At 42.5% G+C, this 17,600-nt stretch overlaps 1 protein-coding gene across 1 annotated transcript in view; it reads left to right on the top strand.

The window, feature by feature from the left end:
• The window catches only part of FKBP9 (FKBP prolyl isomerase 9), a 39,318-nt gene extending 22,033 nt beyond the window's left edge, over nucleotides 1-17,285 (top strand). The window contains exons 3-10 of the mRNA XM_077269290.1: nucleotides 1,628-1,817; nucleotides 2,188-2,333; nucleotides 3,822-4,011; nucleotides 5,802-5,947; nucleotides 8,476-8,662; nucleotides 12,326-12,471; nucleotides 14,856-15,019; nucleotides 16,850-17,285. Of these exons, the coding sequence (XP_077125405.1) occupies nucleotides 1,628-1,817; nucleotides 2,188-2,333; nucleotides 3,822-4,011; nucleotides 5,802-5,947; nucleotides 8,476-8,662; nucleotides 12,326-12,471; nucleotides 14,856-15,019; nucleotides 16,850-17,032 (1,352 nt within the window). The 3' untranslated portion in view covers nucleotides 17,033-17,285. The remainder of the gene's footprint in view (nucleotides 1-1,627; nucleotides 1,818-2,187; nucleotides 2,334-3,821; nucleotides 4,012-5,801; nucleotides 5,948-8,475; nucleotides 8,663-12,325; nucleotides 12,472-14,855; nucleotides 15,020-16,849) is intronic.
• The last annotated feature ends 315 nt before the right edge of the window (nucleotides 17,286-17,600 follow it).

Here is a 17,600-nt window from a genome sequence, read left to right as displayed (position 1 = left end):
GAACTGTTGCCCTGGATTTCCAATGACTACGGAATAAGGAAGGCTAAGGACTGCAATACGGGCCTCAGGACTCCCGAAGGGCCCCCGCTTCTGAAGGGTTAATCCCGGCATGTGGCATTCCTCTGAACTGTGGCTGCTTCAGCTGCTGTGGGTGCAGCTGGAGAGTGTGACAGGGACAGAGCAGGAAAACCAGTATTGTACTGGTGTCTTCTTCCTATTTTACCACCATCCAGTAAAGGTTATTTTCCCCGCTGGAAAGCTGCTGCCTTCCTGGATCCTTTATTTCCTGGACTGCTGTGGCTGGAGCAAGAACAAGGTCCCGTCGTAAGGAAGATTGTGTTGGTCCCAACTGTCTATGTGCCAGGGACCAGGGGAGCGCTCGCTGACAGTTGGCTCAGTGCACTCTATTCCTGAGCTGTGCCTGTATGATCCCGGCTCTGACTACCCTCTGCTGGTCACCCTTGTTACACATGCATTGCAAGGGATTTTCCTTCCTCAGTGTTTTGCAGCCTGTCTAAAGAATCATAAAATCAAGCGGTACTCCTGCATCTTGGCTGTGGCGTCAATGATTGTGCCGTCTACATTGGCAATGCCACAGAGCTCAGTGATTTGCTTGCAGTGCTGTTGTTTTTTCAGGCTTTATTTTAGGCCAAATATGTGACAAAAGCCAATTTTCTTCCTCTTTCATTTGTAATAATTTTTACTCTCAGTTTTCACTTATGTACGCCTCTAGACTTTATTGTGCACTTTTTCCCACTGCATGGATACATTATATGCTTGTGTGTGTTCTCTTTTTAGTATATGATCTGAAATTCATTCATGTATTTTACATTTACATCTTACCAAATGACAGGAGGAGAGGCCAGGAGCTGTGGCTGAGCACGGCCAGCTTCTTTCTGGTAGCCGAGCTCTGACCGCCATTGTAGGCTTATAACACTGGCACCAGAGTGAGCACAAAATCTGTTGAGTTTTTTCTCATGGATGTACTAATGAGGGTGAGGCGATTCTGTATATCATATGATGGTAAAGTAGCGCTTTGTGCCCAGATCTGCCAACATTTGGCCTGTTTTGCTAACTTGCGCGTCCATAGAATTTAATGGGAGTATGGATTGACTTATTTTCTCATATATTCACCAAAAAAGTAAACCAGCAAAACGCAAATCAGGCAAAAATGTATCTTACTTTACCTAGAGCTTACATGTATCTGAAGTGGAATCTTGATATTATATCAGCCACTAATAAGTTGTCCCTGTTTGTAATACAGCAAAAGAAGGACTCCGCTGTCTGCAGAGGGTTAATCTGAATTCCCTCTACATACTGTACATAGGCGGGCAGCCGCCAGGGTTGGAGGTGCTGTTTCAGCATATCCACCACTGTTGGGAACATGTCCTAAAGTGACATCTGACTGCGGCAGAAGAAGAATGAACCTTGCACAAATCTATGTCACTGATGCTACAACAATCCCATTCAGATGCATGAAGCGGATTTTCAGTTCAGAAGTTTGGATATGTGACTGTTTCCCCAGGATGCATTTAAGTGATAGACTCCTCATTTCCTTTTTTTGGCTCTGCTCTGAGCATGTATGTGAGAATATGTACAAGAAGATTCTTTTTCTTCATTTTCACAGCTGGTGTGATCCCCCCGGATGCAGTGCTTCACTTTGATGTCCTTTTAATGGATATCTGGAACCCAGATGACAAAGTTGAAGTAGATTCGTACTACAAGCCAGAAACGTGTGCTAGAACGGTCCAAGTGTCTGACTTCATCCGCTACCACTACAATGGATCCTTGCCTGACGGGACGCTTTTTGATTCCAGGTATCTATGATCATTTATCAGTTTTCTTCTGCAACTAGAGGTACCAAAGCAGACCCACTAAGGCTCCATACAGGCATGTCCAGACCTCAGTGCTGGTTATTGCTCTCAGTACTGTCACGTACGCAGCTTCCCATAAGTGGATACAATGTCACATTTCCTATTGGAAGCACTACAAATGAGTTCCTTGAGAAATCTGATGCTATTTTATTCCGTACTGTAGAAAATACTCTGTAATACTGGATATATATAGATATCCAATCAGCAAAAAAATACAAAACTAAAAATGCATTTTCACACTCCACAATTTCTACCAGACTAGATCTCTGTCCGCGCTCTCTAATACAATGACTTGTATATTCTTCCCCTCAAGTCACAATCGCATGAGAACGTACGACACCTATGTGGGAATTGGTTGGCTGATCCCTGGAATGGACACTGGACTACTTGGAATGTGTGTGGGTGAAAAACGGATAATCACAGTCCCACCGTTTCTCGCCTATGGAGAAGATGGTGATGGTAAGATGACACTAAAGTGGCTTTGTTAAAGGGAACCAGTCACTAGATGTGTGCTGACTGCATGAATGAAAGCCTGGCCTCACGATTGTAACCGTGTACTCTGAGTGCTGCACTGTTTCAGAGGAAATTTAGTTTGTAAAGCCGTCTGGGTTCTGTAGGAAGTGCCCTGTCTAGTTCAGCGGGGTTCTTGGCTGCTTCTCCCCAACCCCTCTTTATTGACAGTTCTTTGCCAAGTGTGTATGTATGGAGAGACCTAGCAATGAACTGGAGCTAAGCCAAGATACAACATGGTTCCCGCCCAGCTGTTCTAAGTATGATTTGTTGGAAACGTTGTGGCATTTCAGAGTAAAATACACATGGATGCAATTGTGTAGCCAGTCTCTTATGCCCAAGATCTGGGTTACCTGAATCTAGTGGCAGTTTCCACTTTAAGTAATATCTGCAGTGTAAACAGACTTTTATAATAACTTATATCTGACCTAAAAATGTGCTCTTGTCAATAAAATGATGTGTGTGATACTAGGCTGGTAACACACGTGCAGTTTTTGATGTAAGAGGTGAGCTCGATAGGAAAACATCAAGGACGAACTCACTGTATGTTCCTCATCCATCCTGGACATCATTTGGGCTTTGGTTTTAAAAATGCATTAAGAACTTAACATGTGCTTCTTGTAAGAAAAATAAGCAATGTAGGAGAAGAGGAATCACATTGAAACTATCATCTGATCTGATCTACTGCACCCTAATAATTGCCGGCCATCGATAAGAATGAACTAGTTTGCTTACCCGCCACACTGCAAGGACATGAGGGATTCAGAGAGTTCTTAATTATTGACAAACGATTTTCCTTATTCTGTACTTAAAAAGTTAAAAACCACTGTCACTGAAGACATGTGTCATGTGTACTGTGCAGCGATCCGCTGATTGCTGGGTAGCTTTGATAGAAAAAAGGGCTGTCATGATGAGAGAGCCCATTTTCTTTAAAGGGACGCTGTCCACACAAAATGACTGTTCAAGCCAAGCACAGGCGCTCGGTGCTTGTAATATTTAAGTGCACCTTCCCACCTGCTTGGTTTCCATCTATCTCCTCCCTTCTCTGGCTCTATAAAGCCAGAGCTGTCAATCACAGAAGAGGCGGGAGGTGGGCCATGGTGGGAAGGTGTATATAAATGATCGGTCCCGCCATGAAGTACCGAGCGCCTGTACTTGGCTTACACAGTCATTCTGTGCTGACCGAGTCCCTTTAATACTTTGTATTGAAGCTCTTCATACAGGGTATGCATAGCAGTTTACATGAGGGTCAGCGAGTCTGTATTTTCTTAACAGTAGCTAGGAAATTCGGCTTTTGAATATTTCCTCTGTTAATGATTATGAGATAGATAATGGTGGAATATTGATTTGTGTCATGTATTAGTACAGTGGTAATAAGACCGCTTCTGCCTGCAGCACATATTGTGTAAGCCATACTTGTTCCCCTTTGCTGTGCAGGTAAAGATATTCCCTCGCAGGCCTCTCTTGTTTTCGATGTTGTCTTACTGGACTTACACAACCCAAAAGATGGTGTCACTGTAGAAGTCCAGTATATGCCAGAAGAATGCGAGAGGAAGTCTCAGGCTGGTGACTATGTCCGGTACCATTACAATGGCTCATTATTGGATGGCACATTCTTCGACTCCAGGTATACGAATGCTTCTTTCTATTAACATAGTAAAAACTATATATTATCATAATTATTTACTTAAATGCATGTAGTTAGGGCTAAAAATAATTTTTGCAACTTCTCATTAATAATGTTGCACCGTTTGTCTTCTACATCCTGCGTGTTGCGTTGTCTATTGCTGGCAGCAGAATGAATTATCTGATAGTTTATCAGTCAGCATGCTGCGGCGGTCTGACGAGGAGTTTATAACTCCTTTTCTGTGCTTCGCAGCTGATTTATGACCACAAACCATTTTAAAGTTGAATATGAAGAAAAACAAAGAGCATGTAAAAAAGAAAAGGTGCAACATTTTTAATGTGTGGTCATTACAGGCTGTAAGCTTTTTTGAAGAGATGGGTTTTCAGGTTCCGTCTGAAGGATCTAAATGTGGTGGATAACCGGACGCGTTGGGGCACAGAATTCCAGATGATGGGGGATATTCGGGAGAAGTCTTGGAGGTGATTGAGTGAGGCACGAATAAGCGTGGAGGAGAGAAGGAGGTCTTGGGAGGACCGGAGGTTACGTGAGGGAAGATATTGGGTGATTAGTTAGGAAATATACGGAGGAGAAAGGTCATGGATGGCTTTGTAGGTCAGCGTTAGTAGTTTTAACTGGATACGCTGGGAAATTGGGAGCCAGTGAAGGGATTTGCAAAGAGGGGAAGCAGGAGTGTAACGAGCAGTGAGATTAATTAGTCGGGCAGCAGAGTTAAGGACGGACTGGAGGGGTGCGACAGTGTTAGAAGGTAGGCCACAGAGGAGGATGTTACAGTAGTTGAGGCGGGAGATGGTTAGGGCATGCACAAGCATTTTGGTAGAGTGAGAGTTGAGAAAAGGACGGATTCTTGTCTAAGGTGTGTCGTAGGATTGTATCATATCATTAAAGGGAACCTGACAGCAGATACACCACATCAGCATGTATCAGCCACTGGCTGTATGATTTTATCCAGGTATGTCTGACTCTGAAACGCTGCAGTAATTCAGAGAAAAGCATAGTTTAAAAGAGGGACCAAGGCAGCTACTTTCTTCTCCGCTTCCCTGGAGTGACCAGTCACACGAAGGGGGTAAGTGAGAAGTCGCCAGGGATCTGAATGACTAGGCCCTTCCAGCTGTCAGGTTTCCTTTAAGACAATATGGTCGAAACGGATTGGACAGAACACTAGAGGTACCGTTACAAGATTTTTACATTCTGGAAACATAATGCTGGCGTTTTCTTATTCTTCTTAAGGAGGCTGCTTTGTGGCAGCTGTACCAAGACTGTTAAAAGAAGATATACCATGCTGCATACTCCTATATTTGCATTGTAGACGATCCTAAGTTAAAGGGGTTTTCCTATAAATAAAGTTCACTTAAATCAGCAGATCTTGAAATAATAATAAGTTCCACAATTGGATGTGTTCGACAAAAAATGTTCCTGTGCCGAGATAATGTCATAAATGTGCCCCTGATGTGTACTGTGTAATGGCTGTGTCTGACCGTACAGGAACATGGTCTGATCATATCACAGCTCCTGAGCAGGGGGGAAGCAAAAGATTATACAGACAGGACAGCAGGAGATCTTACTATTCTAAGATCTATTAATTAAAATGTATATTGTTCAGATCTATAACAAGCATTTTGACGTTTCTTAAGCCATACTAAAATTCAGGTCACATGCAGGAATTCTGCTTCATTCCCATTTGAATCCACTGCCTTATCTACTTTACTTGGAAGATATTCCGGGAAAGTCATCTGTGTTTCCCTTCTGATATTATTTGTCCCATACCCTAGTTACTCTCGAAACCACACTTATGACACGTACATTGGAAAGGGCTATGTAATCGCTGGTATGGATGAAGGTTTGCTGGGTGTGTGCATTGGAGAAAAGCGGAGAATCACAATTCCACCGCATCTTGCGTATGGCGAAGAAGGAACAGGTAAGTGCCTATTGTATACATGGAATGTAAGATGGTCGGTTGTTTAGCCCTACGTCCGTCCAGCTCAGAGACCATACTGCACCGTTCTGCTGATAACGAGTAGGATATCGGGAAATCTGTGTATAGATGTTGTACTTCCAAAGTGTCACATCACAGTTGTAGTAAAATGTCACAATACCAGTTAATTCCCACCTTTCTACGCTCACCCTTAGGCCGGGGTCACACGAGCGATGAATACGGATGAGTGCTATGAGATAAAACATCGCATAGCACTCGGACCAGTATTCATCTATGGGGCAGCTCACATCAGCGTTTTTTTTTCCCACCAGTTTTCAGTGTGCGAGTGAAATCACAGCATGATGCGATTGTCAACGACACTCGGCCGAGTCTTGGCTCACTCGCACCCATATAAGCCTATGGGTGCAAGTGAGACAATGCACATCACTCTGTGCGATATTCCCTGACACCGGCAATGGAGGAGATGGAGAAATTCATTTCTCCGCCTCCTCCGCAGCTGTGCTCCGATCCGCTCTCTGCGAGAGGCTCGGAGCACAGATGCATGACACTCGGCTCCCGCTCACAGCAGAGCAGGAGCCGAGGGTCATTAGCATCTCGCATCGGATGCCATATGCTAGTCTGACCTCGGCCTTACACTATATCATAGTCTGAAGAGTAAAATGTAAGATCTAAGTTTCCTTTTCTTCAGGACACTGAGTCTTGTGGCAGGCAGCAGGCTGCTGTGTCTCAGGCCCACCATCACTCCACTTCTGTTATTGGAGTTGAGTCCAATTGAGTTTCCAATTGAGTTTCAGCAGCCCCACAAAACGTATTCCTTGGGAAGCCGATGCCAATGAGACATTTCCCCTACAGCAAGAATGGCCTACCTCGTAATACAGACATGTTTGGGTGTGTCAGATTGTGAACGTTTGTACATAGCGACTCTCCATACTGGCTCATTGATATCTATTTACGTTAGTAGGACATATGGACAGACATTGGCTTTATGAGACAACCCCTTAGGCTAAGTTCACACTGGGTGTTTTTGCTGCATTTTTTATGCGGTTTGTTATGCTAATTTTCAGCTACAGTTTACAGTACCAGCAAAGCCTATGAGATTTCAGAAATCTCATGCACATACATTGATTTTTTGTCATCAGTATTTTGTGCTTTGCATGGTTTTTTGTCATCAGCATTTTTCATCCATTGAAAGCAATGGGATTGATAAAAAACAAGTACACCAGTATATGAAACCCATTTATTTGTGTGATTTTTCCAGGTTTACCATCTTGTTTTGGTCTCCAGAGATGGCAGTTGGGATTAGTACAGTTTAATTAAATTAGTGATGTGAACAAGGTATACATTGGCTGACCAAGGTGTGAGCTTGAAGAATACCTGTGGCTAACCAAGGAGCAACTCAATGGCAGACCAAAGTGTGAAAGTTAAACAGTGTCCTACAAACCCAATGCACTGCGAGTGTTCTAGGTAAATTATTCCAGACCAATTCACCTCCCCTGCTGTTAGATCGGTATGTGTATTTTTTCATCAACATACCGTATATACTCATGTATAAGCCTAGTTTTTCAGCACATTTTTTGTGCTGAAAATGACCCCCTCAGCTTATACATGAGTCAATTGTCCCAGAAAGGGGGAGCGGGAGCGGCGGGTCACAGATGCAGGAGCCGGCGGCTGTGGCTAAAGGCTGTGCTGCTGCTAAAGAGAAATGAATATTAATTTCTCTGTAATAGCGCACAGTGACAGCCGCCGGTTTCCAGCACACATCCTGCGTACCTTCGCTGCATCTCGTTTGTTCCTGTGCCAGCATTTCCGGCCGAGCGATCACATGGTCCCACTCATTAAGGTAATGAATATGCACGCCTCTCCACTCCCATAGGCGTTGAGTGAATATTCATTACCTTAATGAGCAGGGCCACGTGATTGCTCGGCCGGAAGAGCTGCAGGCGCCGTAACGAGATGCAAGGAGGGCGCACAGGAAAGGTAAGTAGGATGTTTGTTTTTTTTCTAATTGGAACCATGCATACAAGGATTGGCGGATAAGGAGCCATGCATACAAGGATGGGGATAAGGAGCCGTGCATGCAAGAATAGGGGATAAGGAGCCATGCATACAAGGACAGGGGAACCACGCATACCAGGATAGGGATGAGGGGACAATGCATACCTGGCTTATACGCGAGTCAATAAGTTTACCCAGTTTTTTGTGGCAAAATTAGATGCCTCGGCTTATACTCGGGTCGGCTTATACTCGAGTATATACGGTATGTCTTGTATTGGTGACCTGTGTTCATGCTTCTGTGGTGGAAGCAAAGCTGAACTTTGGGATCCTGAAAAACGCAGCAAAAAACGCACCAAAATTGCTTTTTACACTGCTTTTTTTCTGCCAAGAGTGCAGGTTTTGCTACAGAAAAACAAACGCAGCAAAATCGCATAGCTTGAACTTTTAAGTTTTACATGTGTATATTAAACATTAATAGACAATGAATAATTTTTATTCTCTTCTTCTCTTCCAAGGAAAGATCCCAGGATCTGCAGTGCTGGTTTTTGATATTGTCATTGTCGATTTCCACAACCCTGATGATTCTGTCAGCATCGTGTTAAATTATAAACCAGTCAACTGCACTGTCCTGAGCAAGAAGGGGGACTATTTGAAGTATCACTATAATGCAACCCTTATGGATGGCACCATGCTAGATTCCACGTACGTTTACATTGAAGTATATACGTAACTACAGTACAAATATAGAATTATAGGAATATAGAAATCAGCAGAATAACATTGCAGTTAAAGTGAATCTGTCAGCAGGTTTTGTAATCTGAATGTAGTAGCAGAGTTCCTCATTCCAGGGATATATCACTTTCTGGGCTGTGCTTTGCTGTTTCAATACAATGAGTGTTTTATCAGGAGGAGATTATTACTACAGGGTTAGGTGTATCGTGCTTCCTAGTCCAACCACAGCTCGGCACAGATAGTAGCTGTCACTATACATTGTGCACAGAAAGATGCCAATCAGTGATGTGAGCAGCGTTATACACAGCTCAACATCTGTGCGCCGCTAGGTTTGCAGCAGAGTTTACTCAGTGAAGCAGTTATGAGAGTCACATCGCTGGAATCGGCGTCTCTGTCCCTACATCCTGCTGCTGACAGATTACAGAGCAAAAGCCAACGGACAGATTCGCTTTAGTGCCCAATACTCTGCTGCAAAAACAAATGTGGTCACTGCAATAAAATTACAGATCTTTTCACATTAATGGGGTTTTGCTTTTAAAATTACAGCATGTACAGTTGAAACCAGAAGTTTACATACACCATATAAAATACACATATGCATGTTTTTCTCAATATCTGACATGAAGTCAGAATAAACCTTTCCTGTTTTAGGTCAATTACGATTACCATAATTAATAATATTTACCAAATGCCAGAATAATGGAAGAGAGAGAATCTTTTAAGGTATTTTTATTACTTACTGCAAAGTCAAAAGTTTACATACACTAAGATGACTCTGCCTTTAAACAATTCTGGACTGCCCATATGACGCTGTCGTGTGTTTGGAAGCTTCTGATTTTTTGGCCACATCTGAGTTAATTAGAGACACACCTGTGGATGTATTATAATGCACACCTGAAACACACTGTTTCTTTGTGTAGCATATGAAAACCTTGGCGTATCATTGTTTTAAGCAAAATTTCTGGCGAAAACACATTGATAAATCAGGGCTTATGGCTTTCACTGAAAAAAACATCCCAGCAATTAGACCGAAGAATCGAAATGAAAAGGCTGTTTTGCGGCGCAGTTTGGTAGCTAAAAGGACTGTAACCTTTTATCCTCACACTAACCAGTTTTTCAGAACGTCGGCAGCACTTACACATCAGTGCTAACATTTTCCTGCAAATGAAAGAATGTTTGTCCAGCGCAGTTTGGTCTGGTCACATCTGCTTTTACTAGTTTAGGCTATGTGCAGACGTTCAGGAATTCTAGCAGAAAATTCGTGAGATTTTCTGCAAGAATTCCGCAAGAATTCTGCATGCGTTTTATTCGCCTTTTTTGCGCGTTTTTATCGTGTTTTTGGTGTGTTTTTTTTGCGGATTTTTCCGGACATTTCCCAATGCATTATATAGTGGGAAATCTGCAAAAAATCCGCAAAATTAATGAACATGCTGCGTTAAGGCTTGAGGCTGTGTGCACACGTTGTAGATTTTTTGTTTTTTTCGCGTTTTTTCCCTATAAAAACGCTATAAATCCGCAAAAAATCTGCATACATTATGCATCCCATCATTTTTAATGAATTCCGCACTTTTTGTATACATGATGCGTTTTTTTCCGCGTTAAAAAGGCATCGCGGTAAAAAACGCAGCATGTTCATTAATTTTGCGGATTTTTTGCGGATTTCCCACTATATAATGCATTGGGAAATGTCTGGAAAAATCCTCAAAAAAACCGCACCAAAAACGCAATAAAAACGCGGTAAAAACGCGCAAAAAAAGGTGAATAAAACGCATGCAGAATTCTTGCGGAATTCTTGCAGAAAATCTCAGGAATTTTCTGCTAGAATTCCTGAACGTCTGCACATAGCCTTAGGCTGGTTTCACATTTGCGTTTAAAAACGCAGCGTTTTTAACGCAAACGCATTTGGTGCAAAAACGCATGTAAACGCGTTTAAACGCTGCGTTTTTTAGACGCATGCGTTTTTGCATGTGGTAAAAAAAACGCGGCGTTTTGACACATTTACAAGCGTTTTTTCCTGCGTTTGCGTTTTTGAAACGCATGATGAGAAGTGTGTGACAGCTGCCAATCATCAAAATCAACTAGAAAACCCACTATAAACAGAAATAGCTAGGGTTAGGGTTAGGATCCCTAGTAACCCTAGGGATCCTAACCCTAACCCTAGGGATCCTAACCCTAACCCTAAGGGTTAGGATCCTAACCCTAAGGGTTAGGGTCCCTAGGGTTAGGGTTAGGATCCCTAGTAACCCTAGGGTTAGGGTTTTCTTGTTTTTTCTTGTGTTTTTCTATAGAAACGCATGCAAACGCATGTGCTTAAAAACGCATGCGTTTACATAGACAGCAATGCATTTTTTTGCCGCGAAAAAACGCATGCTTTTTTTGCGGCAAAAAAACACCGCTAGAAATTACTACAGATTGCATTTCTGCAACAAATTGCAAGCATAAAAAAACGCATGCGTTGCCAAAAACGCGTCAAAACGCATGCAAAAAAACGCATGCGTTTTTAATGTTAAGTATAGAAAAAAAACGCATGCGTTTTTTAGCGCTAAAACGCAGCGGCAAAAAACGCAAGTGTGAAACCAGCCTTACACCATGACCCCTGGTGCACTTCCAATCCATATGCTTTATAAACCAGTCAGTGGTAGATGTTTGGATTTCCAGCATTTTTACAGTTTCAGCTACCATTGCTTACAAGTTTCCACCTACCATACTCCATACAGTGAGCCTATGGACATACTACAAAGCAAAAGGAAATGGACACTCATTCATCAGTTGTGTTTTACAAAATAAAAGATGAGTGTGAGATAGACCATCAGTAACACAGGCAAAGTACAGCATACGTACACCAGGGAACAAACACACCAGTCAGCCACGTCACACATGGACTAAACCCAGGGGTAGGGACAGTCCTGTCCTCCATTTTCTTCCACAGTTGTTGTAAGTCCATTGCAAATTGTTTTCCAGGCTACATGCAGATCTTTCAGTAGATTTCATCCTATTCTTTTGTGAGGGGTAGAATCTTTTGGACTAAACCGTGACATGCTGTGTAAATCCGCCACGTGACCTGAATTCTGCAGATATTGTATATTTGGATTTTACATTGTACTGTGAATTATTTTCCATGTGTGATTCACAGCCCATTTAGATATGAAGCAAAGAGACTGTGTTTTGGGTTCCTAAATAAAGGCTTTACATTATCACCCTAAGCCTACTTTCTCAGATCTGTGTGTAGTGGTCCGATGCACAGGCCGACCGCGGGTCTTTTAGCCCATACACAACAGTTTAATATATAGCCATAAAGCTGTCGAAATAGGGTCAGGAGACCCCTCATCAGCTCCATACTTGTAGAGCTACACGTGGATGTGTGACTGTAGCCTAACTACTACCCAGTTGTAACTTCCCTTAAATGTATATGTGCACTTTTTTTTAAAGGTCCACTTTTATGGTGTTCTTAACTTTGAATAACTTTTATTTGATACTTATATTGTAACGGTTTGTAAAATTACAACTTAACTTATAGATAACAACGAAGCCTGTTCTGCACTAGCTGTTACATCTGGAATAGGAACATATCATAATGGTATCCAACTATACTTTCAGTACACACAAGTCTCTGATCCTCATTTCTCTCTTTAGACACCAATATGGAAAAACATACAACATTGTTCTTGGATCTGGACAGGTGATAATGGGAATGGACATAGGACTGCGAGACATGTGTGTTGGAGAAAAACGCACAGTTGTTATTCCTCCACATTTTGGTTATGGAGAAGCTGGAGTAGGTAAGTATGTTAGAAAGCATTTTCAAGCTTGTATACATTGGTTTTTTTTTTTTAGGTTTTCATCAGGGTTGCCATTATGTACTACAGCAGTCTTCTTGGTCTCCAAAATACTACTGTGATGCTGAGTCACTTCTCACGGACAAGCCGTGAGTCGGGATAGTCAAGGAGTGCAAGGTCAATAGCCAGGAGGGTATGTGATAAACAGAGGGAAAAGACAAAATCTTAGGTAACAGTCCGAGATCAAAATACCAGGAGTGTGGATCAGAGCAAATGGGATAAACAGAAGGATGGTCAGAACGAGGTCCAAGGTCAGCAGCGATAGATCAACAAGCAAGTTACAAGGCACAGAGTAAATCAACCACACTTAGCTGTCAGCCATAGCTTTAGCTATCTGGGACTGCCAGTTCAGTTAGGGTATGTTTCCATGGTCAGGAAACGCTGCTTGTTTGACGCTGCGCAGAGCTGCAGCGTCAAACAAGCAGCGTCCAGATGTTCCAGCATAGTGGAGGGGATTTTATGAAATCCCGTCTCCACTATGCGTGGAAACCCGCACGCGGCGGCCCTGCGACTCCGGACATGCTGCGCGTCTTTTCAGATTGCAGCATGTCCGTACACCTTGCGGGGACGCAGCGTCCCCGCAAGGCATATCACAGGGCCCTATGGGACAGAGCGATCATCCCGGATGTGAAGAGTTAACACATCCGGCATGATCGCGTCCCAGAAAGGGGGCGGGGCTTAGCGCCGAGCGGCTTCGCCGCTGCGGCGATACCGCCGGCCATCCTGAACGTGGAGACATAGCCTTATAGAGGTGAACAATCAAGGGAATAGGGAGCACCTGATGTGAGCTCAGCACCTACCAGTCTCAGATTGGACAACCGAGCTGTCAATAAAAACAGAGCTCAGCACGCCCCTGCACCAGACTGGACAACTGAGCAGTCAATACAAGAACCTTAAACCCACTGTCCCTAAAATGTGACCTCTACTTAATCTGACACATTCTGTGAGGAGACAGGCCAAGAGGCAGATTAACTGTAAACAAGTCATAGCTGAGATACCTTTATGGTGGAACTCATATTTTCGATACTGATGGAACAGATGTCCTCCCAATGTTTTCATTAAATGATATTTATGAACAGTGTACCAATGTCCTTTGAACACATGCAACTTAAATATAATATCCCAAGGTCCCAATTCTTTAGGCATCTTCAGCTTAGAATAGCACTTCAAACTCACCTACCAAATCTAAATGCAGACGAATCTATATCATCTTTCTCACTAATAGAAATTCTTAAGGCCCACATGGCCTTATATCCAGCCTGTATACATATTTGTTATCGACGGGCAAGAAACTTCAGCCACTAACAGTAAAAGATAAATGGAGACTTTTAATTCTCACTATTCAGGAGTAGTTTCTGGAGTCCCCTACTCGGTTTCCCCCTCTGATGAATAATGTAAAGCTGAATCATTTTATTGTTACCAGTCATATCTTACTCCCTCAAAACTATTTCTTAAGGGACATTCTTCCACCTTAGAATGTGTACGATGTTATACCCTAGATGTAGATTTTGTACATATGATATGGGCCTGCCCAATTGTTTTATCCTGTTGGCAAGAGGGGACTTCCTTATTATCCTCCTTAACATCGGTATCTGTTCCCTGTGACTCAATTTGTCTGTTTGGGTTACTTGAAGAAGAGACATGGGATTATTATATAAAAATGTTCTTGCGAGAGACTTTGTTACTGGCTAGGAAATTCTTAGCCTTATGATTGATGGGCAGTTCACATCTGATATTACAATCCTGGATTGAACTAGTTAACTCGATAATACTGTATGAAAAAAAGATCTATCGGAGTAGAGGTTGTCTTCTTAAACTCTCTAAGATTTGGGACTTCTTCATTCCTTACAATTTCTTCACAATGATAGAATAATTGAAATGGGACGTTAATGTAAGTTGTATAGACACTAATACATCACCCATTATAGAGACCGGATACAGTGGCATGTAAAAGTTTGGGCACCCCTGGTCAAAATTACTGTTACTGTGAACAGTAAAGCAAGTTGAAGATGAAATGATCTTTAGAAGGGCTAAGGTTAAAAGTGACACATTTCCTTTGTGTTTGAAGCAAAAAAATTCTAACAAACAGGCAATCCATGCATGTGTTGTGGCTGTCAAACAGCCAAGAGACATGCGGGCGCAGAGACTCAAACATATTGTTCGAGAACGCCGAAGACACTCGGTCAGCACACGAGCATGCTCCGATAAAACCTTACCTAATGATGCAGATATGAACAGAGTGTTATCTATAATGGCTATTTACATGTAGCCATCATGTGAAAAATGGCAATGAAACTCTGTGTTCTCTTTATTTCGTCATGTATCAGAGGGAGAAGTACCGGGAAGTGCAGTTTTGATATTTAACATTGAACTGTTGGAATTGATACCTGGCCTACCTGATGGATACATGTTCATATGGAATGGAGAAGTGGTACCAAACCTTTTTCAAGAGATTGACAAAGATGAAAACGAGGAGATATCTTTGGAAGAGGTATGTGTCAGATATATCTGTAATACGTATGACTGGGCTTTATCTACACAAGGTATATAGAAATGCAAACACAAGCCAATGCATTGCTACCGTCCTAGTGTAAGTGGGGACGTATCTTTGCTCTATTTTTCGATGTGCGACTCATCAAAAGGTAAAACAGAAATGAAATAGCAGAGGCGTTAGTAGTGCGAGCACAGTAAGCCAGCGGCGAGATGAAGGGTATTAGGATTTCATGGGTCACCATTGTACCAGCAGAGGCATGCCAAGGGTTCTTTGTCTTAGTATATCGTAGGAGTATGACAGAACTAAAATTCTGCCATTTTCCTTCCAATAGCAGTTAATAGTATAGATTTTTTTTTTACTTTTATCACAGAGGTCATTAAAGCAAACTGGGTAAGAATTCAACATACATGACACCCACAAGTGTCCTGACCAGAAGAAGGGTTTTCAGATCCAAATTCTAGGCTGGAGAGTATTAGACAGTGCATGTCATTGTTCTCTCCTGATTCCCAAGCACACTTGTCTCATATTTGTAACTTATTTTATACTAGCCTTCCTTGGCATTCACATCAAGTATCCCTACTTATAAATGCACATTTAGGGTATGTGTACCAAATGTCTAAAAATCCACATGAGAAAGCACCGCAAAACAGCTCAAAAAAATTAACATAGTGCACAGCAATGTGAAAACAATATTGCTGTGCACATGTTCAATCTAATGGCACTTCTTTTAACCCCTCCAGGGTTCGAAAACTGTGAAGCGGTTAAAAGTAGTAACACGTTCATTCTTCGGCTGTCTTCTGCTTCTGCTATGAAGCCACCCGACACTATAATGTAAAATAAACATGAGACACCAGCTAAGCCACTTTAGGAAAAAGACCCCCGGGTTTTTCCTGAAGCAGCTGCGCCTACAAAGACTTAAGGTACCTTCACACTAAACGACTTTGCAACGAGAACGACAACGATCCGTGACGTTGCAGCGTCCTGGATAGCGATATCGTTGTGTTTGACACGCAGCAGTGATCTGGATCCTGCGGTGATATCGCTGGTCGTTGCTGAAAGTCCAGAACTTTATTTGGTCATCAGATCGGCGTGTATCGTCGTGTTTGACAGCAAAAGCAACGATGCCAGCAATGTTTTACAATGGTAACCAGGGTAAATATCGGGTTACTAAGCGCAGGGCGGCGCTTAGTAACCCGATATTTACCCTGGTTACCATTGTAAAAGTATAAAAAAAAACCACTACATACTCACCCTCTGATGTCTGTCACGTCCCCCGGCGTCCGCGCTGCTGCTCAGAGCTTCCTGCACTGAATGTGTCAGTGCCGGCCGTAAAGCAAAGCACAGCGGTGACGTCACCGCTGTGCTTTAGGGCCGGCGCTTACACAGTGCTGGGAAGCTGAAGGCGAGGGACGCGACAGACACGGCAATGTAAGTATGTAGTGTTTGTGGGGTTTTTTTTACATTTACACTGGTAACCAGGGTAAACATCGGGTTACTAAGCACGGCCCTGCGCTTAGTAACCCGATGTTTACCCTGGTTACCCGGGGACTTCGGCATCGTTGGTCGCTGGAGAGCGGTCTGTGTGACAGCTCTCCAGCGACGCTGCAGCGATCGGCATCGTTGTCGATATCGCTGCAGCGTTGCTTAATGTGACGGTACCTTTAGCGGTCATAACTACCACCGGAAACGTACTGCACACACGTCCTTTTATTTGTAGTCACTCTTTGCACCTAAGAGTTATTTCATAGTTATTATCTTTTCCTCCTGAACTTGTCTTTCAAACAGCTGATGAGAAATTTGTTGACATTTTATTTTTTACTCTTGTAGTTTTCAGAATACATTAATGCCCAGGTTGAAATGGGTAAAGGAAAACTTGCCCCAGGTTTTGATGCTGCCAAGATTATAGAGAACATGTTTAAAAACCAAGATCGAAATGAAGATAGCAAAATAACAAAAGCAGAGTTCAAATTAAAAGACCAAGAGGATAAAGAAAGACACGATGAACTGTAACATTCAGCCAGAGTTTATCTTCAGATGCACTGTGAAAGCTTAATGAGATGGTGAAAACTTACAGTATGGATGGTATAAATCACTGAATACAAGAACATTGGCACCGCATACAACACTCCACATGGAGGATTTTCTGACGAGTTTGACAGTAAAATGGTTTCAAGTTCCAATCTCAAATGAAAAACCAACCAGAAATCTGTGAAAAAAATATTTAGAAAATAAATACTTGTCTCTATATATTTTATACCAGAAAGGCAGATTGTCACTGCTGTTCACAATACCAGTTGTAATAACGGACATTCCTTCCATGCCTACATGTGGGGTTATCATGAGAAAACAGCCGCACTCAAAAACATTTTTTGCTATAATTGAAGATAGAGAACACTAGAGTTTGTGTACAATATAATTTCACCACAGGAAAATTATTGAGTGAAAGGGGGTAACGTTTTGACCCAGTTCCAGCTCTTTATCAAATCTCACTTAAGAAGTAGAGAAAGTCACCAATAAGTTGTACTAGACAAATAGAAAACATAAGGCCCGGCTGGGGCTTCGTACTGTGTGTGGGATC

This window comes from Ranitomeya variabilis, chromosome 6, assembly GCF_051348905.1.
Source record: "Ranitomeya variabilis isolate aRanVar5 chromosome 6, aRanVar5.hap1, whole genome shotgun sequence".
In the NCBI taxonomy this organism is placed as follows: domain Eukaryota; kingdom Metazoa; phylum Chordata; class Amphibia; order Anura; family Dendrobatidae; genus Ranitomeya; species Ranitomeya variabilis.
The sequence above is the reverse complement of the archived record's forward strand: the minus strand, read 5'-3'. Positions and strand labels throughout refer to the sequence as shown.